The sequence below is a fragment of the Triticum urartu genome, chromosome 7 (assembly GCF_003073215.2).
Source record: "Triticum urartu cultivar G1812 chromosome 7, Tu2.1, whole genome shotgun sequence".
NCBI classification, from domain to species: domain Eukaryota; kingdom Viridiplantae; phylum Streptophyta; class Magnoliopsida; order Poales; family Poaceae; genus Triticum; species Triticum urartu.
The window spans coordinates 277543152-277569728 of NC_053028.1; the positions used below are offsets into that span (position 1 = coordinate 277543152).

At 45.6% G+C, this 26577-nt stretch overlaps 2 protein-coding genes and 1 long non-coding RNA gene across 3 annotated transcripts; 1 reads left to right on the forward strand and 2 right to left on the reverse strand.

Annotated features, from left to right (window-relative positions):
* Nucleotides 1-6652: 6652 nt before the first annotated feature.
* Nucleotides 6653-9786, reverse strand: LOC125523077. Its single transcript, XR_007290097.1, has 2 exons — nt 9427-9786; nt 6653-7557 (listed from the first exon to the last, which is right to left on the reverse strand). It is a non-coding gene; the product is annotated as an uncharacterized LOC125523077 (long non-coding RNA).
* Nucleotides 9787-16526: 6740 nt separating this feature from the next.
* On the forward strand, nt 16527-17273 carry LOC125523505 (chaperone protein dnaJ 11, chloroplastic-like). The gene has a single exon (XM_048688534.1). The coding sequence runs from the start codon at nt 16638-16640 to the stop codon at nt 17061-17063; it is 426 nt and encodes a 141-aa protein (XP_048544491.1). The 5' UTR covers nt 16527-16637; the 3' UTR covers nt 17064-17273.
* An 893-nt stretch (nt 17274-18166) lies between these two features.
* LOC125523506 lies at nt 18167-19027 on the reverse strand. Its single transcript, XM_048688535.1, has 2 exons — nt 18541-19027; nt 18167-18426 (listed from the first exon to the last, which is right to left on the reverse strand). Exons 1-2 carry the CDS (start codon nt 18782-18784, stop codon nt 18278-18280), a joined length of 393 nt encoding a protein of 130 aa, XP_048544492.1. The 5' UTR covers nt 18785-19027; the 3' UTR covers nt 18167-18277.
* Nucleotides 19028-26577: the final 7550 nt, after the last annotated feature.

The window sequence follows — 26577 nt, forward strand, 5'->3', positions numbered from 1 at the left end:
GCTCATCCTCACAAAATCCTTTAGTTTTTCCTTTGCTCATTTTCTCCTTAATAGAAGCGATCTCCTTGTCAGTCTTCTAGACTTCTCTGATCTTATCCATCAAAGTAGACTGAATCTCCAATGCTGCTACATAACCTCTCGGGACTATCTCTAAACATAGCTCACGAAGATTTTCGGCTAACTCTCTTGGTAAATCTCCCGTCATTAGGGTGTTGACATGGCTTTTACGGCTCAACGCGTCAGCTACTACGTTAGCCTTTCCTGAGTGATAATGCAATCTCATATCATAATCCTTGATGAGTTCCAACAATCTCCTTTGCCTGAGATTCAACTCCTTCTGCGTGAAAATATACTTCAAACTCTTGTGATCTGTGTACACCTCACAATGATTTCCAATGAGAAAGTGTCTCCAGGTTTTCAATGCATGCACTACGACTGCTAACTCCAAATCATGTGTAGCATAATTCAACTCATGAGGCTTGAGCTGTCGTGAGGCATATGAAACAACTCTTCCTTCCTGCATAAGCACTGCTCCAAGTCCTCGACGTGAAGCGTCACAATACACCTCATAATCCTTGGTCTGATCTGCCAAAATCAACACAGGTGATGTAACCAAACGTTTCTTCAACTCCTGGAAACTGGCCTCACATTCCTCGGTCCATATAAACTTGGTATCCTTCTTCAACAATTTTGTCATAGGCTTCGCAATCTTCGAGAAATTTTCAATAAATCTCCGGTAGTATCCTGCGAGTCCAAGAAAACTTCGGATCTCTCCAACTGTTGTTGGCGCTTCCCAATTTGTTACAGTGTCAACCTTGGTGGGATCTACTGCTATACCTTCTCCGGATATAACGTGTCCGAGAAATCCAACTTCCTTCAACCAAAACTCACATTTGCTAAACTTAGCATATAACTGATGTTCTCTGAATTTACCAAGTACCAAACGCAAATGCTCCTTATGCTCCTCTTCATTCTTCGAGTAAACTAGGATATTATCAATGAACACCACGACGAACTTATCCAAAAACTCCATAAACACTTTGTTCATCATGTTCATAAAGTATGCATGTGCGTTAGTCAGACCAAATGACATAACGGTATACTCGTACAGCCCATACCTGGTGGTAAAAGTCGTCTTAGGTATATCCTGTTCTCGAATCTTCAACTGATCGTATTCTGATCGCAGATCGATCTTGGAAAATACCTTAGCTCCTTGCAATCGATCAAACAGATCATTAATCATCGGTAGTGGGTACTTGTTCTTGATGGTTACTTCATTCAATCCTCGATAATCAACAACCATCCTTAACGATCCATCCTTCTTTTCCACTAGAAGTACTGGCGATCTCCAAGGTGAAGAACTTGGGCGAATATAACCTTTATCCAGTAACTCCTTAATCTGCTTCTTAATCTTTTCCAAATCCTTTGCGGGCATCCTATATGGTCTCTTAGATATTGGCCCTGTGCCTGGCAAAAACTCAATCAAAAACTCAATATCTCTATCCGATGGCATGCTTGGCAACTCTTCTGAAAATACATCAGGGAAATCCTTCACTACTGGTACTTCCTCCTGCACAACTCCTGTTAAGCAATTTACTTGAGTCCTCTTCGGCACATGCCGGGATACATACTTGATCCTTCTCCCTTCTGGTGTGGTAAGCAAAATTGACTTACTAGCGCAATCGATGTTTCCTCCATACATCGACAGCCAATCCATACCCAGAATTAAATCCAAACCTTATGATTCCAAAATGATCAAATCCGAGGGAAACACATGCCCACCTATACTCAATGGCACTTGAAAACATCCCTTACTAGCCATATACTCCGCTCCTGGTGAGCTTACTAACATAGGTGTTATAAGAACTTTGGTGGGCAGGTTATACTTATCCACAAATCCCCTTGATATGTATGAATGCGATGCACCAGTATAAAAAAAGTGCAATAAATGACTTAACCAAAAACTTACCGATTACTGCATCCGTCTGCTCTTCAACCTCTTCCACGTTAACGTGGTTCACCTGTCCCCTATTGAAAGGGTTCGACTTCTTCCCAGAGCTTCCATTGCCATTTCCGTTCTGGGATTCAGGACATTCATTGGCATAATGACCGGTCTTCTGGCACTTAAAGCAAGTGACTTGGCTCAGGTCTCTCTTGGCTGGGGTTGATGGGTTGGTGCGGTTCTGGCCGTTGCTTCCTCCATTCCCATTATCATTCTTGGTGCCATTGTGATTGTGCGAGCTACCTCCTTCATGGGTATGCTGAAAATTTCCTCCCGGTCTAGGGGTAAAACGTGGCTTCTGCTGAGCTTCTGAATTGTACTTCCCTTGTCCATACTTCCTCTTGCGGTTCTCAATCTGCTGCTGCTTCCCTTCAATCATGAGAGCACGATCTACCAACTCCTGGTAGTTGTTGAAGGTTGCTATCATCAACTGCATGCTCAGCTCATCATTCAGTCCTTCCAGAAACTTCTCTTACTTAGCTGCATCCGTAGCAACGTCATCTGGGGCATAACGTTCTAACTTACTAAAGTCCTCCAAATACTGGCCAACTGTCCGTCCTCCTTGGCGCAAGTTGCGAAACTCTCGCTTCTTCATGGACATAGCTGCTGCTGAAACATGGGCAGTACGGAAAGCCTGCTGGAACTGGTCCCATGTGACAGTGTCGATAGGGAAAGTGGCGGTGAAATTCTCCCACCATGATGATGCGGGTCCTTCAAGCTAATGTGCGGCAAACTTCACCTTTTCCGCATCTGTGCATCCTGTCGTGGTCAACTCCCTTGCTATCTTGCGGAGCCAATCATCTGCTACTATAGGCTCGGTGCTACTAGAAAACACCAGCGGATTCAGCCTAAGAAAACGGGCTAAGTGATCAATAGGTCGTGGTGGTGGTGGTGGGTTGTTGTTGTTGTTCCCCTGATTCTGATTCTGGACTAGCAACTGCATCAATGTGTTCTGCTTCTGGATCAACTGGGTGAGCTCCAGTGGGAAGGTAAATCCGGGGTCACGTCTCGGAGGCATCTGAGGTTTTAGAAAAAATGAGATTTAAGAATAGAGAGGGGTCTAGAGAGAAAACACTACCCATATGCACATGAGGCAAAAGCAACAATTCACTTCATTCAATCAAACAAGGGCATAAAATCGATCTAACTATCGCAAAAGTGCTCGGACTGCTATATTTACATGGTGAACTACTACTACTGATGGGGTGGTCTACTAGAAATATTCTTTGGTTGCAGACTCCATGATATCTGCTCCAGCTTCATCCACATAGTCATCATCGCTATCATCTGGATCCGAGTCGGTGTCGTCGATGATGATGTAGTCTTCCGGGCGAATCTCCTTGGGTTCTTCGTCTTCTTCTACTAGTGTAGGGCCTCCCATAAATATTCCAATCTTCTTGATCAGATCGTCATTCTTCTCCACTAATAATTCGATTTCCTCTTCATAATCTTCACGTGTAGCCTTGAGTTCTTCCTCTAGTTCCTTGATTCTGCAACGCCTTCTTCAGATCTATCATGTCGGCGCACATCTGGTTCTCCTGACGTCGAATGTGCTGGTTTAACTCTTGGATAAAAGCTGCAATTGATCTATCCTTCTGGGTGCTGATCATCTCCCAGTACTCATCTCGGCGCCCACAAATCTGGTAGATAGTATCCTTGAGATCATTGCGGTAAACTTCTCCAATGCGTCCCATGACGATGTGAACTGCCATGCTCTTTCCTAGATTCCAAGTTGGTGCATCAAAATAAAACTCTATGGGTTTAGTGACTGGCATGAACGTCCTTCCTGAAACTTGAACTTGAATCAACCAGCGCTCTTCTTCAGGTAAATTGGCGTTGTAGGCCCCGGTGAAGCTTGCTACTCCTATGTTCAGGTATCTAGTGACTTCCTTCAAGTGACGTCCAAAGGGTGTATCTTCATCCGGTTGCGTGAACTTGTTCCTCGCATCCGCCAACCTAAAAGGGTAGAAAAGATGAGAGGTCAGAATGAGAAGAGAGTGAATAGTGATCTAGGGCTTTAGCTTAATGGTCGTGTCCTATAGTCAGCGTATGCTCCGATACCATCTTGTAGCGACCAGACCTCAGACGGTCCAATCTTTGTGCTCCGGTGTCATCCTTGGACCAGTAATGCTGACACCACATAGTACTTGAAGGATTTATAACAGAGTAGCAATCACACACTTATTACATCGAGTGTCTCAAAAGAGAAATTATTACAATAAATATGGCTTAAGGCCATCTAATATGATAACAGCGGAAGGCTTGGAAGATAAGTGAGTCCATCAACTCCAACGGCATCACTGAGTATAGAACCACGACCTAAAAGTACCTTACTCGTCGTCTGAAAAGTCTGCAACATGAACGTTGCAGCCCGAAACGGGTCAGCACATGGAATATGCTAGCAATGTAACACATAGAGAGTAATGGAAGATTAAAGCTATTCTACATGCATATATGGCTGGTGGAAAGCTCTATGGTTACAGTTTTGCGTAAAGCCATCTTTTCCCTACTGCAAAGAATACATTTTTATTTATCCTTCATGGTGGTTGTTAAACATTGAGAATGGTTGACAACATTCTCAATCCCAATTAAGAAACATCATTAAAACCCAACAATATTAATTAGAGTAACATGATGAGATTCACATGATAATCCAAGTACTAGATACTCAAGATGTCCATAACCGGGGACACGACTAATCATGATTAGTTTATACACTCTGCAGAGGTTTGCGCACTTTTCCCCACAAGACTCGATCTCCTCCGTTGGGATTCTCGCACTACATGGTGTTTGAGAAACAGATGACCGAGACATAGTCTTTCAGAAGCGCTAGCACCTTACGATCGGGTAGACCGTTACACCTACTTTCCCCTACATCTGCTAGTCTACCACTGTAAGAGTTCGCACAACTTAGTCAACTATACTAGAGTCCATAGTAGCTTGTGGCTGCATACAGAAGTTTCTATCATGAATAATCTCATGATCCCTTTGAGCCTGGGTGGCGGTCCAAAAGAAAACAGGCAATCGCCGGAATACCTAGGTGCCTCAATCCACCCAGATGTGTATTTAAGTTGCCACCATAGATAAACCATTAATTTAACAAACTCACATCTGTCATGGATTTCACTCACCCAATCCATGTCTACTAGCATAGCATGGCATATCAAGCAAACGTAGAAGTAACTCCCAAAGGTTTGATAATAAACAGGTAATAGGTACTACCTCAACTACTTCCGAAACCCACAATTTAATTAGATCCTAATCATGCAATGTGTGAGAATTGATCTAATGCAATAAAACTGGGTAGTAGGAGGTATGATCAAAGTGTTACTTGGCTTGCTGATGATCCGTGAAACCTAGCGATTCTAGCGATTCGAAGTAGCAAGCGGGGCACTCTGGGTACTCTATCGCAAACAAACAAGCATACAATAAATACTCAACTAATGCAAAGGTAAAACTCGAATAAGAGATCTAACCAGAAAGTTCAACTTAAGAACTCCGATTGGCAAAAAGAATCAAATCGAACGAAGCAACGAAAGACAAAGACAAAAGAAAAAGGCTTCGTTTACTATTCTAGATCTAGGGCAATTTTTACAGAGGCAAAAACTTATTTGAGCTGGTTAAACGGAAAGAGAGTTTCGAGACGAAACTCCAGGCACTTGAATCGCCTGATTCCGATAAACGAGCGAAAAGTTATACTAGAACGAAAATCGGATCAGGAATCGCGATCAGAAAAATCGCGGATTTAATCCGATAAAAATAAAAACGACGAACAGATTATCGAACGAACGTTCGTTATCTGGATCTAAACGATGAACGCGTTCATTAAAACAAACTAACGAGCGAACGCTCGCTAATTAGCTAAACCGAAAAACCGATCTAAAAAAACGAATCTAAAAAAACCAAATGAAAAACCGGACGGAAAACCAAACAGTTTTCTCAAGGAAAACCGCCGGCGGCGGGGCAGCAGTCAACCTCCGGCGGGGCGGCGGCTCCGAGCGGCGGCGACGGGGCGGCAATGCAGCGCGCGAGGCGAGGCGGCGGCGGCGGTGTCAGGGGCGACAGGATTGGGCGCTAGGGTTTGGGGCGACTCGGGCTGGGCTCCCCGGCTTATAAAGGCCGGCCGGGCCGGGTGTCCTGATCGGACACGGCCCGATAGGTCGATTCGACTTTTTTTTATAATTACGCTCAGAAAAAAACCAAAAGGAATACTAAACGGACTCCAAAAATTCTGAAATAAAATTTCCCCGACTTCTAAAATCAAGCCGCACAGGATGAATATTTATTTTGGGCCTAAATGCAATTTTGAAAAACATGCATTTTTCTTAAATTCAAATATAATAGCAAATAAAACCAAAGTAAAATCTTATTTGATTTTTTTATCAAATCCTCAATATTTCTTTATTTTGGGAAAGTCATTTTATTCACTCTCTCATATTTTGATAATAGAAATAATTGAAGATAAAATAAATAAAATCAAATGATCCTATTTTGAAAATTTAAGAAAACTCAAATATGAAAATAACGAAATCCCCAACTCTCTCCGAGGGTCCTTGAGTTGCGTAGAATTTCTAGAATCAAATGCAATAAAATATGATATGCAATGATGATCTATTGTATAACATTCCAAATTGGGATGTTACACATAAATAACACAACATCATGGATTAATTTTGGTGCGGTAATCATGGTTTAACAATTTTTTTGAGAAAAGGCATCAGCTGGCCAGATTACAAACAAACGCCCTCATGCAAAAGAAAGAACAACACGGCGGTAAGATACATAAACGATGGACAACACCAAACTACTCCTCACACGCTACGGAAACTAGAGATAATCAAAAGAGAACAAAGCCGAAGATAACGAGGACCTCCTCCAAGAATGCTGCACCAGGAACAATATCACACTAGTTCGGAGGAGAGAGGGGGCGACACCAGCGGGGCATATGTTGTCGCCATGCACCTACGGGCCCCGGCACGGCACTCCCGTCCATTATCTTCGTAGAAGGCCACTACCTCCTTGCCTGGATTGAAGGTGTCGCACCATCGCAAGATGAGATGGATGCTGCAGGAAGATGGCCACATAGAGAGGGTCAACACATCCCCAACGAGACGCCGGAGGCTCTCCTTGAGCAGAACATCGCCGCTGCACACATCCAACACCGGAGGGGGAAGTTTCACGTTAGGACAAGAGGGCCACACCGCCGCCGCCACCCAACACCCACAAGCACCACTCGACCACAAGGCTCACAAAGCGGCGCCTTCAAGAAGGGAACGACGCCAAGAGCACCGCCGCCGCCCAACAAAGTTAGGGCTTTCGCCCGGGAGACCTAGGGGCAAGGGAAGTGAGGGGATCAGTCCATACCGGGCAGGGGAGGTGAGGGGATCAGTCCATACCGCCGCCTCCAAGGAGGGTAACAACACATATAGTTCTACTAAAAAGATGTGCATATGTGACTGATCCATGGGGAAATGTGTTGTCATTGGAATAATCACTCTACTAAAACTTTCACCATCAACTTCTTTGGACATTTTCATTGGTTAGCTTTAGGAAACCTGCAAAAAGAAAAGGAACAATATAGTTACTATAAAATATCACATTTTAATATATATAAGCACATATGCATGGTTTTCAATGAAATAGATGCAAACATAATAAGTCAGACTGATTTGTGTTCTACGGAGTAATAAATAAAATATTGTTCCCTTTGATTCCTAGACGACCACGGCATGAAAGCCATCATTTGGCAAGAAAAGAATGTTACACTGAAGCCAGCTTGAAAATAGTCCTCAAAGCTTTTCAATTGTATAAACACTATTCTAATTGTGTAATATTCAGAATAATATACACTGTGTCGTGTCAGTTTCCTAGGAGTGGCAACATTAAGATCAACACCCAGATGCATATATCTAATCAGCACAAGATCCATATATACCTCATTAGCCCACATCTGCAGAGATGACTATCTAATCAGCACAAGATACATATATACCTCATTAGCCCACATGTGCAGAGATGACTATCTAATCAGCACACAACCAGATGCATATTTCCAAGAAAACTTACAGTACGGTGTTAGCATACATGTGCTTATATGAATCCAACTACATTTTCAGCTAGCAATAACAAGTAACAATCGAGCAACTGGTACCACACCACTTAAATCAACAACAAAAAAACAACCGTGTCATGGATGAACCTAGAATCAGCCTACCGAAAGCATGAATGAAGAATATATTGCTGGATGAAAAAATAGCCAACAAAGCTTATGAGTTTGTGTTCACGGTCTCTCCCAAGAAAGAAAACGATGCCAACAAAGCCTCTAGATAAGTAATGAAAGTAGAGTGGTAATCTTTAAGGTATAGGGCTACAGATTATTTCGGGGGACAACCTTCAAAAATTCTTGATGGATGAAGGGCCAAGAACACAACTGCTCTGGATCTTAGTGTACGAAATAAAATAGAAACATTCCTTGGAAGATCCCAATAAAACTAACCACAAAGATGAGGTGCATTAGCTACTAGGCTTGGTCCCAACAAAACTAAGTAAACTAATTTCAAATAAAACCAGCAGACAAAGATTCATCATGTAAACGGTCATCTCGCAAAAAAGGGGCAAAACTAGTCTGTAACTAGGATATCAAAAAGGGTCAAAACTAGTCTTCATTACAGTAATGAAATAAAGTTCTAAAGCACACACAAAAATTAGCAGCTACACCTTTCAGCTCAAGCAACAAGTAATCTGAAAGTTGGCATATGGATTTATATTTCAATGACATACATTCATAGTTGAGAAGAACTGATTAAGTATGCACTTCCATAAAAAGCATATGAAACAACAGTACTACAAATGTTTCATAAGAAACAGTTTGTCATCAATGATAAGTATTACATATTAAACAATGGTCACAACGTCAAGAAACCTAGGAGAACTGAAAAGGAAACAAAATCAATGCATATGAAACATTGGTCTGATATATATTTCAGTTCCCTACGCGCTACGGAAGAACTACTATTGACCAATGCATATGAAACTTGTGTGAAGCAACATCAGTAGAAAAATATAACAATCATTTTCTATTTCTTCTAATATACTAAGCATTGCTTACATTTCTTTCATTTTCTAATATCCAACACTGATGCATCAATCCTACCTCCTTCTGGACAAGTAGTTTGTACAAGCAAATAAAACATTCCTAGATCTAGCATTGTGTAGTTCTTCTGGACAGCCACTAAAACATCAGCAACCAAATATTGTGTACTGATGTAGGTGTTCACTGGTGATTAACAATGGTGGGAATGATCTGAGAGAACGAGGCGGTGCTCACTTCCTGGATATGGATGTTCAAGTTCATCAGTGACGGTGAAGGCATGAACTCGAGAAAGATAGAGGTTGCAGAGGGGGAGAAGGAGGAGGGGGCTAACCTTGACCGGAGGAGGTAGAAAACAACCACAAAACCATCACCGTCGTGGTCGCCGAAGGGGGTCGAAGCTTCGAGGTGGAGGGGAGATCCGGGGAAGGCGGACGATGACGGCTGCGGTCCGTCGCCGTCGCTGGAGGGGAGGATGTTGGATCCTGAACACCGGAGGGAGGGGTCGGGGGGCGTCGCTTCTGTCGTCGGCGGAAGGAGCTCGGAGGCGGCGGCGGCGGATCTTGGTCGACGGTGCGTTGTTCACTCGTGTGCCACTCGAGCCGTGGCTTTCCTCCCCGACCTGTCGGGTCGTGGCTTTCCTTCCCGTGGTAAGGTCGTGGGTCGGGCAGGGTTAACCCTCGGAGGATGCGGTCCAAATGACCATCTCGATTTCCCTGGGCCAACTCGGCCCGTGGTTCTTTGGCCTGGGGAAACAACGGGGATCCTTCGGGGATGCCTTGCAACCAAACGAGGCCTGAAAGGTTTTGATATTTTGAACTTTTTAATGTGTTTCCGTGGTTCACTGTGAAAAAGGGATGCTCAGACTTCAGAGTGATTTGGCCATTTGAGGCTTGAAAATTTGAGTCTTCTATAATAAACAAGTGTTCTTGGTACGCCGCCGCCAATTATAAACCGTCGTGTGCAGTACAGGGAACATAATGTGAAGGTTTAAACAGTTGAAAAGAAACACATCTACTCAAACAATCTAAAGGATACAGGAATTGCTTATAATTAGTAAGAAAAAGTTTTCGGTACTGCTTGTTTTATTTGATGGTATCACAATGGTACCGCAACATGGATCTGAGGAGGCATGGGCTCGGTGTCATGGCAAAGGGTCTGCAGGCCAAAAGAGCTAGGCGGGCTCGGTGTGTTGGATCAGAGGAGGCATGGGCTGGTTTGAGATATGTTGGGAGTGGCTCAGACGGACCGATCCCACCAGACCTTGGCAAGCTTTACCGATGACAAGCGACCCGCAAGTTCAGACGGCGTTTACCAGCTTGGTCCACTGGCGACTAGGCTCAGGCGACAAGGTGCTATTTTCGAAAGATAGATGGATGGACGGAGCCACGATCGATGAGATTGCCGTGGGTATCAACACACTAATCCGCACCCAAACTGTCAACAGAAGATCGGTGAAGGAGGGTTTGCTGAACCATAGATGGGCATCTGACATTACAGGAGAGCTTTCCATAGATGGCATGGTTCAGCTGATCCGGTTGTGAGATCATGTTGTTCATTTAGCTCGACCCTAACCAGCAGGATGTGGCGACTTGGCCCTGGAACGAGCGTGGCGTCTACACTTCAGCATCGGCTTACAAGATGCTTTTCATGGGTATGATAAAGGCTGCCTTCGCGAGCTGGATCTGGAAGTGTTGGGCGCCACTAATCATGAAAATATTCATGTGGCTGGCGATCCAATATCGCGTATGGACCTCTGGCCAGAGGCTTAGACATGGTCTGCAAGAAGAGCGAGCAACATGCTTCCTTTGCGACCAAGAGGAGGACACTGTTGACCACATCATGCTCTAGTGTGCATATTCCAGGCAAGTTTGGTTCATGACATTCACCAAGACCAGGATAGATCCATTGCTTACGCCCGAGGGTACCGAATCTTTGGAGAAATGGCGGGGCACTACACGCAAGCGCATCCCCCAAGCACGCCGCAAAGATTTTTACTCGCTGGTGATCTTGGTATGTTGGAGCCTTTGGAAACAAAGGAACGACCGTGTGTTTCGCAATGCAGCTAGTTTGATGAGTGCTACGGACCTGGAAACAAAAAATATTTGAGGAGCTACGTATGTGGACCTAGCAGGAGGGAGAGGAGTAAGGGTGTGGTGTGAGTAGTAGCTTTGGGTGGCAGGAGCTGGAGCTGGAGTGGTAATTTGCCTTGGGCGTTCTGTGGCTTTCAGGCTTCCTAATTTTGTACATACTTTTTCTATCTTCTATAAAGTTATGATACGCAATTTGCATACTCTAAAAAAACGGTATCACAACTTTTTAACCATTTTTTATGAATCATAAGAACCGGGCCGGATGTCTAAAATCCCTCAAACTGGTTCGGATGTCCGAAATCCCTCAAAGCGGCACCAAATCGAGGGGAGGTTTGTGGAAGTCTGGACGTTCGTCGGGTAGGACTCCAATAACACGGGCCCATCAAAAATGAGGCGGAGCCTGCTCAACAATTTCGTCACTCTTTTCCCACAACATGTTGTCTTTTCCCACTGCCTCCGCCCCGTTCACTGCCCCCTTGTCCCGCTGACCGCCGCCGCAATGGAGCCATCCGAGGAGCGGATAATGATGTTAGACCAAACAATTTTTTTAAATGTTCAACATGTATTCATGAAAATGTTCAAAACAAGTATTTTAAAAAACGTACATCGTGTATTTAAATATATTCAACGTGTATCATAAAAATGTTCCACATGTTGGGGAACGTAGTATTTAAAAAAAATTCTACGATCACGCAAGATCTATCTTGGTGATGCATAGCAATGAGAGGGGAGAGTGTGTCCGCGTACCCTCGTAGTCCGAAAGCGGAAGCGTTTAGTAACGTGGTTGATGTAGTCGAACGTCTTCGCGATCCAACCAATTCTAGCACCGAACGTACGGCACCTCCATGTTCAACACATGTTCAACACGATGACGTCCCTCGAACTCTTGATCTAGTTGAGGACGAGGGAGAGTTCCATCAGCACAACGGCGTGGCGACGGTGATGATGAAGTTACCGGCGCAGGGCTTCGCCTAAGCACTACGACGATATGACCGAGGCGGGTAACTGTGAAGGAGGACACCGCACACGGCTAAGAGAATACTTGGTGTGCCTTTGGGATGCCCCCCTCCCACGTATATAAAGGAGGGGGGAAGAGGAGGCCGACCTAAGGAGGGCGCGCCAAGGGGGGGGAGTCCTACTTGGACTCCCGGTCCAAGTAGGATTCCCCCCCACCCTTTCCTATTCCAACTAGGAGAAGGAGGGAAGGAGGAAGAGGGGAGAAGGAAAGAGGGGGGCGCCGCCCCCTCCTGGTCCAATTCGGACAAGCCATGGGGGGGCACCCCTTGAGGCCCTTCTCTCCTTCCCCCTAAAGCCCATTAAGGCCCATTACTCCCCCGGGGGTTCCGGTAACCTCCCGGTACTCCGAAAAATACCCGAAACACTTCAGAACCATTCCGGTGTCCGAATATAACCTTCCAATATATCAATTACCTCTCGACCATTTCTAGACTCCTTGTCATGTCTGTGATCTCATCCGGGACTCCGAACAAACTTCGGTCATCAAATCACATAACTCATAATACAAATCGTCATTGAACGTTAAGCGTGCGGACCCTACGGGTTCGAGAACTATGTAGACATGACCGAGACACATCTCCGGTTAACAACCAATAGTGGGACCTAGATGCTCATATTGGATCCTACATATTCTACGAAGATCTTTATCGGTCAAACCGCATAACAACATACGTTGTTCCCTTTGTCATCGGTATGTTACGTGCTCGAGATTCGATCATCGATATCATCATACCTAGTTCAATCTCGTTACCGGCAAGTCTCTTTACTCGTTTTGTAATGCATCATCCTGTAACCAACTCATTAGTCACATTGCTTGCAAGGCTTATAATGATGTGCATTACCGAGAGGGCCCAGAGATACCTCTCTAATACTCGGAGTGACAAATCCTAGTTTTGATCTATGCCAACTCAACAAACACCATCGGAGATACCTGTAGAGCATCTTTATAATCATCCAGTTACGTTGTGACGTTTGATAGCACACAAGGTGTTCCTCCAGTATTCGGGAGTTGCATAATCTCAGTCAGAGGAACATGTATAAGTCATGAAATAAGCAATAGAAATAAAACTAAATGATCATTATGCTAAGCTAACGGATGGGTCTTGTCCATCACATCATTCTCTAATGATGTGATCCCGTTCATCAAGTGACAACACATGTCTATGGTCAGAAAACTTAACCATCTTTGATTAAGGAGCTAGTCTAGTAGAGGCATACTAGGGACACTCTGTTTGTCTATGTATTCACACAAGTACTAAGTTGCCGGTTAATACAATTCTAGTATGAATAATAAACATTTATCATGATATAAGGAAATATAAATAACAACTTTATTATTGCCTCCAGGGCATATTTCCTTCACCACGTGTATATTACAAATGTACAATGTGTATTAAAAAATAGACATGTGTTGAAATGAAAATAAAAATAAAAAACCCAGAGAAAAACGGTAAAGAAACGCCAAAAACCGAAGAAAAGCCGGTGAAGAAAAAAGGAAAAAGGTAAGAAAAACACCGACAAAAACTAGAGCTAGAGGCGTTACACTAGTGGGTTGACCCACTCCCTCGCGGCTAGAGGCGAGACCGAGTTACGTCTAGCGACGGACGAGAAATAGGCCTACCGCTCGCGAAGAGCGATACATAGGGCGTGTTTGGTTGTCATCTACGAATTTGTCTGCATTGCATACATATCCCAATTGGGCTTGGCTAAGGGAAAACAGGCAAAAAATCAAAATCTGCACCTCGTTTGGTTGCCTGCATCGAGGCTGCCTACACCAGTGGATTGGTTTGGCACGCCGTTCGGTGTCCTGCATTGTTTCCACTCATGTAGCTACACATTGTATGGTTGCATACACGTGATATGATTGAGAGTTAACACTTACCGTTAACACGCAAGTTACACTAGAGTGCCTCACGACTGCTGTGGACGGTGACCGTGGCGCCGTGTCCGACATGATGGAGTCGCGGGCGAGCGTTACAGTTAACACAGAGTTGCACTAGAGTGCCTCGCAACTGCGGTGGGCGGTGACCGTGGCGTCGCGTGCGACATGACGGTGTCACGGGCGAGCGGTCCTATCGGTGCTGCGGTGAACTAGTTGTCAGCGTCGTCGCCGCGAAGAAAGTTCGTGCAGAGGAGTGCTGAGGTAGAGGATGGGGAAGGAGAAATGTAGTGCCTGTTAGACCACATTGACTGTGGTGGACGGTGACCGTGGCACCGCATCCAACACGACGAGCACGGAGTCATGGGTGAGCGACCCCGTCAACGTCACGATGAACTAGTTGCTAGCGTCGTCACCACGGAGAAAGTCCAGCGAAGGGGGGAATAGAAGGGCGCTGAGGCAGATGCATGACAGAGGAGAAAAAATACAGTGCAAATGCCATGGCAGCATCAGTGTAGTAGGACAAGGAATAGGAGGCCGAAAGGAACGGCGTCGGGGACGGCACCGGTGTAGTAGGACGCCGTGAGGAGGCCGAGAGGAACAATGCCAACGATGGCGTCAGTGTAGTACGATGTGGGCGAGAAGGCCGAGAGGAAAAACATCGAAGATGGCGTTAGTGTAGTACGATGCGGGTGAAGAGGCCGAGAGGAAGATCACGCCGTCGGTGGTGACAGTGTAGCAAGACACTAGAGAGGAGGTCGAGAGGAACAACGCCGACGATGGTGCTAGTGTAATAGGACGCGGGAGAGGAGGCCGAGAGTGGGATTAGAAGGGATGAAGAAGATTAAGGAGTGTCATTGAAATATATCACACGCATATGCATATGTATAGTTCGTGAGGAAGATATAGATCTACTCGTCTGAGATTGTCGAAACAGAAAGAAAACATGCAGCATGAAAGTCGTGTGAAACTGTGAGATGAAGCTACTGGTGAACGGAAATTTCAAACGGTCAACTGTGCGCGATGAATGTAACAAAATTTGTCCAAAATAGCTTCAAACATGAACACAAAATTAAACATTTACAATGAATGAACCACGAACCAGTCATCTGAATGGAACCACAACATCGTAGTGTTTTTTTGTTCATGTAAACCTTACATCGAATCGAAGCACTGTTGTGTAGATTAGAATGGACTAATAAAAGTAGACGAGATTAGGAGTTAAATGAACAGACATGTGCATCTTCAAGTACACCCATACACGAGACAAAACAAGATTTCATCACTAGACCAACCCACCTGCGCTCGACTGCATCCCTCGAGCCTAGTTCGCTGAAAACTGCCGATTTAGCGTTCCGACCAAGATAGACCCGGAGGTGGATTAAGGTTCGTGCTATGCAGACCCAACAGTGAATGCATGCAACTAAACATACCAAATTCTTTTCACACATATGTCTTTTCTTTTGATGGAAAGATCTTTATGGCTAGCTTTATTAAACTCAAATAATGCACATCATCTACTCAAAATTTAGCGATAGTACTGGAGGTGCATCGATCCATAAGAAAGGGGTGTTTGCACGCCCCCACTCCACTAGCTCATGAGCAACTACATTTGATTCTTTATTACGATGCTCAATAGTAACCTCCCTAAACTTTTATAATGACTCTATGCAATTATCTAAAATTGTAGCCACCACCATAGAATATACCTCATTCAGATGTATAGCATCGACCATGATAGAATTGTCCGTCCTTACCAAAACATTATTGCACCCCATGTTTTGAATTAACTTTAGCCTTTTAAATAATGCCGCCGCTTCCGCAAAGACAACATCTGCCACATGCTCAAGACGAAGTGCATGCAGCCTATCAAACCCGCCCATAATGTTTTAGGTGACTTGATTTTCCTGGCTCGCAGGAACGCGGTCCGGCCCGGCCCAGCCCTGTGGACGAGGACGTTTGCTTTGGTATGTCGACAGCGACAGCTTGCTTCTAGATGTCCTCAGAAGGGCAAAAGAAAATCTGGCTTCTAGATGGAAATTAGGGCCGACGCACACACCGCCAGAATTCGGTGTGCTCTCCGCCGTACTAGGAGCAAGAAGTCGGCCGAACCCGCGGGCGCGCGTCCCTATCGTGTCGCGTTGCCCCACCCGCGCGCCAGCCATTCAGTGGGCACCGCCGCGCCCAAACCCAAAACAGCCAGGATATTATTATATTAATCCCGAATCGACGTGGAGATCCCGGCCCTTGCCTTGCGCGAGGCGAACAGGCATGGCTATGGTAGGCACCCACGGCCACATGACGCCGACGTGCACCTCGCTCGCTCCCTCTGTCGACCCACGGGACCACGCCCCAGCCAGATCACGATGATGCCGCCGCTGACTCACAGCCCCGACCTCCCACAAAAACAAATATCAATCAGCGCGAAGCAGTCCGCTGCGTTATAAAAACAAACCCGGCCGGAAGCCAACCGCATTCCCGTCTCACCTGCCTACTTTTCCTCTGCTCCCCCAACCCATCCTCCGTTCTCTCTTCTCAGATTTGTGGGTTCGTGTCATGATTTCACCGCCCCCGGTGATGCAATCCTCCGCGGCGAGGCCCGCGCTGGCCGGGTTCCGCCAGGCCGCCGCCTGCTCCAGCTCCCGCCGGTCGGTCCGGTGCGCGGTGGCCGTCGCGTCGGCGGCGCCGGCCGGGAGGTGCACGCTGTACGAGGTGCTCGGGCTGCGGGCCGGCGCCACGGGCGGCGAGATCAAGGCCGCGTACCGGCGACTGGCTCGGGAGCGGCACCCGGACGTGGCCGGCGCGGCCGGCGACGACTTCATCCGCCTGCACGACGCCTACGCCACGCTCTCCGACCCGGACGCCCGCGCGCGCTACGACCGCGACGTCGTCGTGCAGGCCTACGCGCAGCCGCCCGCTTCCAGGCCGAACGGCGTCTGGGGCCGGCCTCGCCGCACGTGGGAGACAGACCAGTGCTGGTAGGTCCGACCTCCATCGATCCAGAGCTTCGGCCTTGTGAATAGCCACCACTATAGCAGCGCTCTTCCCCACGCGCGGCCATGGCCGCTCACCATAGATTTTTTGTTACGGTGACCCAACCATGCGTCTGTACATGTAAATCCCCACCTCTTCTTGATCTTCTGAATGTTCAGTCATCTTCAGAATCAAAAATTAACCTGTGTTAATATGCAATAGCAGCATCAATCTGATACTGTACATTTCGGGTCGACATTGTTTTCCGGCGACCGAAGCCGTCTCTGTTTCTTGGCTGGCAAACCAGGATTGACGACGACGTGCTACCGTCGGGTTGTTTATTCGATGCCAGCCAACGATTGCCAATTGGGTGGGTGGCCTCAAATTTCCCTCCCCTGTCAAGGTCAAACGTGATCATCGACAACCGACGCCTCTGTCGGTCCACCTCTTCAATATACCACTAGCAATTGGTCCACCTCTTCAATATACCACTAGCAATTTGGATAAGGATTTTACTGATGCGTTGGCCTCTGTTAAGATTAAAATATGTGTCTAGGTCATATTTAGATGTGATTTAGTTATTGCATATCTAAATGAGTGAATCAAGCATAAGGCTGCCCGTAATAGAAGTATCATAGGTAGTATCATGCATGCCAACTAAGCAAGTTTGATAAGGTGGCACAGAATTAAATGAAGAAAGAGAGGCTTGAGTATCATATTAAATGATGTGTTATTTTGTGTCATGCATGTCAATAAATGTAGTTCTCTATGATACCAACTTATGATACTATGCATTAGGGACGTAGTATCAATATGAGGCTAGTCATAGTGGGAGTAATTTAGGTAGTAACATAGCGCATTTTAAATTTTTTTTGCTTATGTGACAAGTAGTTAATGAGAGGTGGTAACATAATATGTTAATGTAACATAGCACTATCCAAGACAAGATGAGTCTACAAGCTATTAAAAGAAACCACCTATGACACTACTACTATATTACTTTGCACTATGAAGGTAGTAATTTAACCTAGTGTCATATGCATGACACTAGTATAAGTTACTCCCCACTATGACCAGCCTGATACTCCCTATTACAACCAGCCTAAAAAGGAAAAAAAATCACACGAATCTCAATGTAACATCAATGACATATGACTTAGATGTGCAATATTTATGGCACATCTAGATGTGCTTTAGCAAAACTGTTAAAGTATAATCTGTAACTAAGGGAAATCTCTCTTTGTCCATCGAACGAGCGGTTGCACCCACACGGACGCCTGTGTCCGTCGCAACCGTCGCCTCTCTCCCGTCCGCCTGGAACCGATGCATCTCTTCAGGATCGTCGCGTCTCTCCAGGGGATATATATACTCCCTGTAACCATCATCAAAGGATCAAGCAGTCTTTGATTTCAAACACGTTATCACGCACGTAGAACAACCAGTGAAGAGCGAAAGAGAAAAAGAAAGGGAGGGAAAGAGCACTCGCCGCCGGTGAGATGCCAAGCCTCGTCTCCTTCCTCCGCCTGATCCATGAGGATGGTCGTCGCTACGGTCGCCGTTTCCACGGACTGGGTAGACTCCGGCGATTTCGTCGCCAGGCTATCCGTCGCGCCGCTGAACGCGACCACCGTGGCGCTAGGAGAGGCGCTCGTGGTGCTCACCACACCCCGGGACACGGTCGCCGCGCCACAGGACGCGCCCACCGCGGTGCTCCCCGCGCCCATGGCCATGCGCACATGGGGCTCAACCCTCGGATGGTGGCCGGCCCGAGCGCCCCGATGATGAACGGGGCCGCCGTTGCGCCTGGATCGCCCTCCGGATCTCCGCCTCCACCTCCTCCACCGGCCGCGTGGCTCCTGCCCGCGACACCAACGCCCCCGATGAGGCTGTTGGCCCGAGCCGTGGCTCTCCTGGCTACGCGCCCGTCCCGATGCACGCCATTGTGGACGAAGAGGCCACACTTGGCTTCGTGTCAGCGCCCACCAGCGTCATCCGCCTCGGAGTAGGGATGGAAGGTGCCGACGTCAACTCCCCACCACCACTGGAGGCTACTACGGGCCCGGGCATCCACGCGGAGCAGCGCTTTGGCAGCCTCTTTGGACACGCTGTCGCGGCTCTCGACAGCCTCCCCATTCGCCGCCCAGGCTCATGGGCTCCGGCGAACCTCGGCTTCGCCACCACTTCGCTGCGCCAGGCCTCCACCATCGCCGTCTCCTCTTCGGATGAGGAGGGCTCGGCGGCGACGAGCCGGTGACCACTAGAGACCAATGGGATGCGGCGGCGGCCGCTCCCCCCGCTGGTAGCGCCGTGTCAGAGGAGGGGATCGAGTGGTGGTGCGGGCGTCGGATTATCCGACCCCTATCCGTAACCGCCCTCTCCCCCCTCTGCCTTATGCGGTGCGGCGACAGTTGGGCCGGCCAAAGGCCGTGCAGGCCCAGGCCCAGGCGCCTGCGGGTCCTCCTGTTGGCCGTGGACTTCATTCTTTTCTCTGTTTTTATTAGTCTAGTACTAATTATTCTACATGGTGTAGTTTTAGACTATATTTAGTACTGTTTTAGTACTACTATTTACATTTAGTCCAGTTCTAGATTTACTCTAGTTTAGAATTTGTGTAATTATTGGTGTGTTTATATTATGTAATGGCTTGATAATATAAATAAAGTACCGAATTTCATTCGGGAAAAATGACATGTTCTATGTGTTTACCACATCTCATATTTATTGAACATGTTTTTGCGATTGAGACCTTCTCTAGCATATCAAACTTGCAACTTTTTTAATATTTCTCCCTCACCTTATTTGGAATCACAAGGTAATGAGTTGTGATCTACTGCACATTTGCAGACTATCCTCTTTTACTATAAGGTCTACGCTTTGTCAATCCCGACAAACGATTACCTTCAATGTGTGTTCCTTATATCTAAATTGTAGCATACACAAGGTAATGTCCATGCAGCCTATTACTATGAGATCTAATTGATCTTCATAGTGTTATATTCACACAATTGAGGTTGAGAATTTTTCAAGTTTACACTTGAGTATCAAATTTTTGCAGTCTTATTACACAACCATGATGGTTTTTAATTTACGCCCGTAAATTAATTATCTCTGGTTTCCCATGTAGGCAAAGATGAGTGTCAAAGAGTTTGAGGAGCTTGCCCTCAATGGCCACAACTACTCTACATGGGCTATGGACATCAAGATCAGTCTTGCGTCCCGTGGGATAGCGCGTGCAATACAACCACTGGAGACTCCTCTCCTGGCTGGGGCCATGCCACTGACAGAACAGCAGAACTATGCTGCTTTATTCATTATAAGGCACCATATTCATCCAGATCTCAAGTCTGAGTATTTACAGGAGGAATCTCCTAGTACTCTGTTTCTGGCCCTCAAAACGAGGTATGAACAACAGAAGGCAGTAGTCCTGCCGGAAGCACTCCATGATTGGACTCATCTCCGTCTTCAGGATTTCAAGTCCATCGGTGAGTACAATCATGCTGCTCATAAGATATGTTCCAAACTGCGCTTTTGTGAGAAGGAACCTACTGAGGGGGAGAAGATAGAGAAAACTTTGTCTACTATGATCCCTTCAGATAGGATCCTCCAACAGCAATGCCGTGCTCGTAACTACACTGTCTATTCCGAGCTTATTCACATGTTACTTCAGGCTGAAAAGCATGATGAGCTACTCGCTAAGAATGGCTCTCAGCGCCCAGTTGGGGCACAACCTTTACCTGAAGTTCACTTGAATGTTGCAAATAGACAAAAGTTTAATGGTACCTCTCGGGGTAAACAATCCAATTTCGAGCATAAGCGAAAGCGCAATGGGAACAGGAGATCTAGATATCCATGCAAGGGAAAAGGCACTCCAAAGCCCAGGTTTGATAATTCTAAGCTTTGCAACAAGTGTGGATGTTACACGCATTCTACTGAAAAGTGCACAATGGCCAAGCATCTGGTTATGCTGTACCAGCAATCTCGGGGACGCAAAGCACCTCAAGGGAAAAGGTTTAAAGCCAACTTCAACCTTCATCCAGATAGCGCAAAAGGATCTGGTGGTTCACATGATGTTCCTCCTGGATCGAGCAACGCCGTGGTTGCTTATCTGCCTGAGGATACCGCTGAAATGGAGAACACGTTGATTGAGTACACCACAAACAACGTGTTTGGCGACTTCGACTAGTCCCTCAATCTCCTTAGTGATCTACTTAATTATATCCATTTGTGATGATTGTAATAAGAACATAAGTTTGTTGTTGTCTTTATATTGTATTGTATCAGCACATTTGATATAATAAAGATTGTATTCTATGTATTAACATGAGGTTTTCTTATTGAAAATTCTTTTGTTTTATATAGTTTTCTACGGGGACAATCTGATGGAAGAGGAATTATGCCTTGTGGACAGTGGTACCACAAACTTACCGAGGGAGACAAAATATTTCCAAACTCTGAAAAAGATGAATGGGGATATTCTAACTATCGCTAGACGCGATACAGTGATTGTTGGTACTGGACGTGCCATATTCACCCTCCCAAGTGGTACACAAGTGACGATTGAGGATGCTTTATTGTATCCCGAGTCATCACGTACCCTGGTCAGTTATCGAGATATCCGTAAGAATGGTTTTCACATTGAAACCCATGAAGACAACAAAGAGGAGTATTTACTCTTCACTAAAGATGACGGATATGGCAAAAAGGTACATGAGAAAATTATTTCTCTATCGTCTGGTTTGTACTATATGTACATCAAACCCCCGTGGAACATGTTGCATACAAAGTATTTTTTTTAGAATGTTAACGCATTCCAAACCTGGCATGATCGCCTAGGCCATCCTAGATTAGGGATGATGAGAAAAATTACTAGCAATTCCATTATTCATAATTTGCTTGAGTCAAAATTTCCTCAATCTTCTGATTTTGTGTGCACATCTTGTGCCACGGGAAAGCTAATTTTGAGGCCCTCGCATCTCAAAATACAAGCTGAACCACTTCAGTTCCTTGAACGTATTCAAAGAGACATTTGTGGTCCCATTCAGCCATTATCTGGACCTTTCCGGTATTTCATGGTTCTGATTGACGCATCTACACGATGGTCAAGTGTGTGTCTTCTATCCACATGAAACCATGCATTTGCCAAGATAAAGAGGCAAGTCATTAAGTTGCAAGCCCATTATCCTGAAAGTCGAATTAAGTCAATTCGAATGGACAATGCTGCAGAATTCTCCTCACGTGCTTGAATGATTGTTGCATGGCTTTGGGGATTGAAGTTCATCACTCTGTTCCATATGTCCATACACAAAATGGTTTGGCTGAAGCATTGATTAAGAGGATCAAACTCATTGCAAGACCTTTGTTGACGAACTGCAACTTGCCAACCTCTTGTTGGGGTCACACTGTTTTACACGCTGCTGACTTGATACAATTGAGGCCAACTGCATATCACAGTTCTTCCCCATCTGCGTAAATTTGGATGTGCTGCATACATCCCGATCTCACCACCACAGCGGACATCTATGGGCCTGTTGGGGAACGGAGTATTTCAAAAAAGTTCCTACGATCACGCAAAATCTATCTAGGAGATGCATAGCAACGAGAGGGGAGAGTGTTGAAGGAAATATGCCCTAGAGGCAATAATAAAGTTATTATTTATTTCCTTATATCATGATAAATGTTTATTATTCATGCTAGAATTGTAATAACCAGAAACATAATACATGTGTGAATACATAGACAAACAGAGTGTCACTAGTATGCCTCTACTTGACTAGCTCGTTGATCAAAGATGGTTATGTTTCCTAACCATAGACATGAGTTGTCATTTGATTAACGGGATCACATCATTAGGAGAATGATGTGATTGACTTGACCCATTCCGTTAGCTTAGCACTTGATCGTTTAGTTTGTTGCTATTGCTTTCTTCATGACTTATACATGTTCATATGACTATGAGATTATGCAACTCCCGTTTACCAGAGGAACACTTCATGTGCTACCAAACGTCACAACATAACTGGGTGATTATAAAGCTGCTCTACAGGTGTCTCCGAAGGTACTTGTTGGGTTGGCGTATTTCGAGATTAGGATTTGTCACTCCGATTGTCGGAGAGGTATCTCTGGGCCCTCTCGGTAATGCACATCACTTAAGCCTTGCAAGCATTGCAACTAATGAGTTAGTTGCGGGATAGTGTATTATGGAACGAGTAAAGAGACTTGCCGGTAACAAGATTGAACTAGGTATTGAGATACCGACGATCGAATCTCGGGCAAGTACCATACCGATGCCAAAGGGAACAACGTATGTTGTTATGCGGTTTGACCGATAAAGATCTTCGTAGAATATGTGGGAGCTAATATGAGCATCCAGGTTCCTCTATCGGTTATTGACCGGAGACGTGTCTCGGTCATGTTTACATTGTTCTCAAACCCGTAGGGTCCGCACGCTTAAGGTTTCAATGACAGTTATATTATGAGTTTATGAGTTTTGATGTACCGAAGGAGTTCGGAGTCCCGGATGAGATCAGGGACATGACGAGGAGTCTCGAAATGGTCGAGACGTAAAGATCGATATATTGGACGACTATATTCGGACATCGGAAAGGTTCCGAGTGATTCGGGTATTTTTCGGAGTACCGGAGAGTTACGGGAATTCGCCGGGGAGTATATGGGCCTTATTGGGCCATACGGGAATAGAGGAGAGAGGCCAAAAGGAAGGAGGCGCCCCCCCTCTGGTCCGAATTGGACAAGGGGTGCAGCCCCCTTTTCCTTGTTCCTCTCCCCCTCTTTCCTTCTCTCCTACTCCAACAAGGGAAGGAGGAGTCCTACTCCCGGTGGGAGTAGGACTCCCCCCTTGGCGTGCCCTCCTTCTAGGCCGGCCGCCTCCCCCCTTGCTCCTTTATATACGGGGGCAGGGGGCACCCCATGGACACAACAATTAATCATTGATCTTTTAGCCGTGTGCGGTGCCCCCCTCCATCATAGTCCTCGATAATATTGTAGTGGTGCTTAGGCGAAGCCCTGCGACAGTAGAACATCAAGATCGTCACCACGCCGTCGTGCTAATGGAACTCTTCCCCGACATTCTGCTGGATCGGAGTCCGGGGATCGTCATCGAGCTGAACGTGTGCTAGACCTCGGAGGTGCCGTAGTTTCCGTGCTTGATCGGTCGCGCCGTGAAGACGTATGACTACATCAACTGCGTCGTGCTAACGCTTCCGCTTTCGGTCTACGAGGGTACGTGGACAACACTCTCCCCTCTCGTTGCTATGCATCACCATGATCTTGCATGTGCGTTGGAAAATTTTGAAATTACTACGTTCCCCAACAGTGGCATCAGAGCCAGGTTTTATGCTTTGATGTAATACGCACGAGTAAAACACAAGTGAGTTGTGGGCGATATAAGTCATACTGCTTACCAGCATGTCACACTTTGGTTCAGCGGTATTGTTGGATGAAGCGGCTCGAACCGACATTACGCGTACGCTTACGCGAGACTGGTTTTACTGCCGTGCTATGCACACAGGTGACTAGCGGGTGTCAGTTTCTCCAACTTTAGTTGAACCGAGTGTGGCTACGCCCGGTCCTTGAGAAGGTTAAAACAGCACCAACTTGACAAACTATCGTTGTGGTTTTGATGCGTAGGTAAAAACGGTTCTTGCTAAGCCCGTAGCAACCACGTAAAACTTGCAACAACAAAGTAGAGGACGTCTAACTTGTTTTTGCAGGGCATGTTGTGATGTGATATGGTCTAGACGTGATGAGATATAAGTTTGTATAAGATGATCATGTTTTGTTGAAGTTATCGGCAACTGGCAGAAGCCTTATAGTTGTCTCTTTATTGCATAAGATGCAAGCGCCAAATAATTGCTTTACAATTATCGCTATGCGATAGCAATAGTTGGCGAGACGACCATGTGATGACACATTGATATAGATCAATATGATGGAGATCATGGTGTCATGCCGGTGACGATGGAAATCATGACGATGTTTTCGAGATGGAGATCAAAGACACAAGATGATGATGGCCATATCATGTCACATATTTTGATTGCATGTGATCTTTATCTTTTATGCATCTTATTTTGCTTAGTTATGACGGTAGCATTATAAGATGATCTCTCACTAAATTTCAAGATAAAAGTGTTCTCCCTGAGTATGCACCGTTGCCAAAGTTCGTCGTGCCCAGACACCACATGATGATCGGGTGTGATAAGCTCTACGTCCATCTACAACGGGTGCAAGCCAGTTTTGCACACGCAGAAATACTCGGGTTAAACTTGACGAGCCTAGCATATGTAGATATGGCCTCGGAACACTGGAGACCGAAAGGTCGAGCGTGAATCATATAGTAGATATGATCAACATAATGATGTTCACCATTGAAAACTACTCCATTTCACGTGATGATCGGTTATGGTTTAGTTGATATAGATCATGTGATCACTTAGATGATTAGAGGGATGTCTATCTAAGTGGGAGTTCTTAAGTAATATGATTAATTGAACTTTAATTTATCATGAACTTAGTCCTGGTATTATTAGCATATCTATGTTGTAGATCAATAGCTCGCGTTTAGCTCCTCTGTTTTATTTTTGATATGTTCTTAGAGAAAACTAAGTTGAAAGATGTTAGTAGCAATGATGCGGATTGGATCCGTGATCTGAGGTTTATCCTCATTGCTGCACAGAAGAATTATGTCCTTGATGCACCGCTAGGTGACAAACCTATTGCAGGAGCAGATGCAGATGTTATGAGCGTTTGGCTAGCTCAATATGAGGACTACTTGATAGTTTAGTGCACCATGCTTAAACGGCTTAGAATTGGGACTTCAAAGACGTTTTGAACGTCATAGACCATATGAGATGTTCCAGGAGTTGAAGTTAATATTTCAAGTAAATACCCGAGTGAGAGATATGAAGTCTCCAACAAGTTCTATAGCTAAAAGATGGAGGAGAATAGCTCAAGCAGTGAGCATGTGCTCAGATTGTCTGGGTACTACAATCACTTGAATCAAGTGGGAGTTAATCTTCCAGATAAAATAGTGATTGACAGAATTCTCTAGTCACCATCACCAAGTTAGTAGAACTTCGTGATGAACTATAGTATGCAAGGGATGACGTAAATGATTCCCAAGCTCTTCGTGATGCTGAAATCGACGAAGGTAGAAATCAAGAAAAGCATCAAGTGTTGATGGTAAACAAAACCACTAGTTTCAAGTAAAGGGACAAAGGGAAGAAAGGGGAACTTCAAGAAGAACAGCAAGCAAGTTGCTGCTCAAGTGAAAAAACCCAAGTCTGGACCTAAGCCTGAAACTGAGTGCTTGTACTGCAAAGGGACTGGTCATTGGAAGCGGAACTACCCCAAGTAATTGGCGGATAAGAAGGATGGCAAAGTGAACAAAGGTATATTTGATATACAGATTATTGATGTGTATATTACTAGTGTTCGTAGAAACCCCTCGGTATTTGATACTGGTTCAGTTGCTAAGAGTAGTAACTCGAAATGGGAGTTGCAGAAT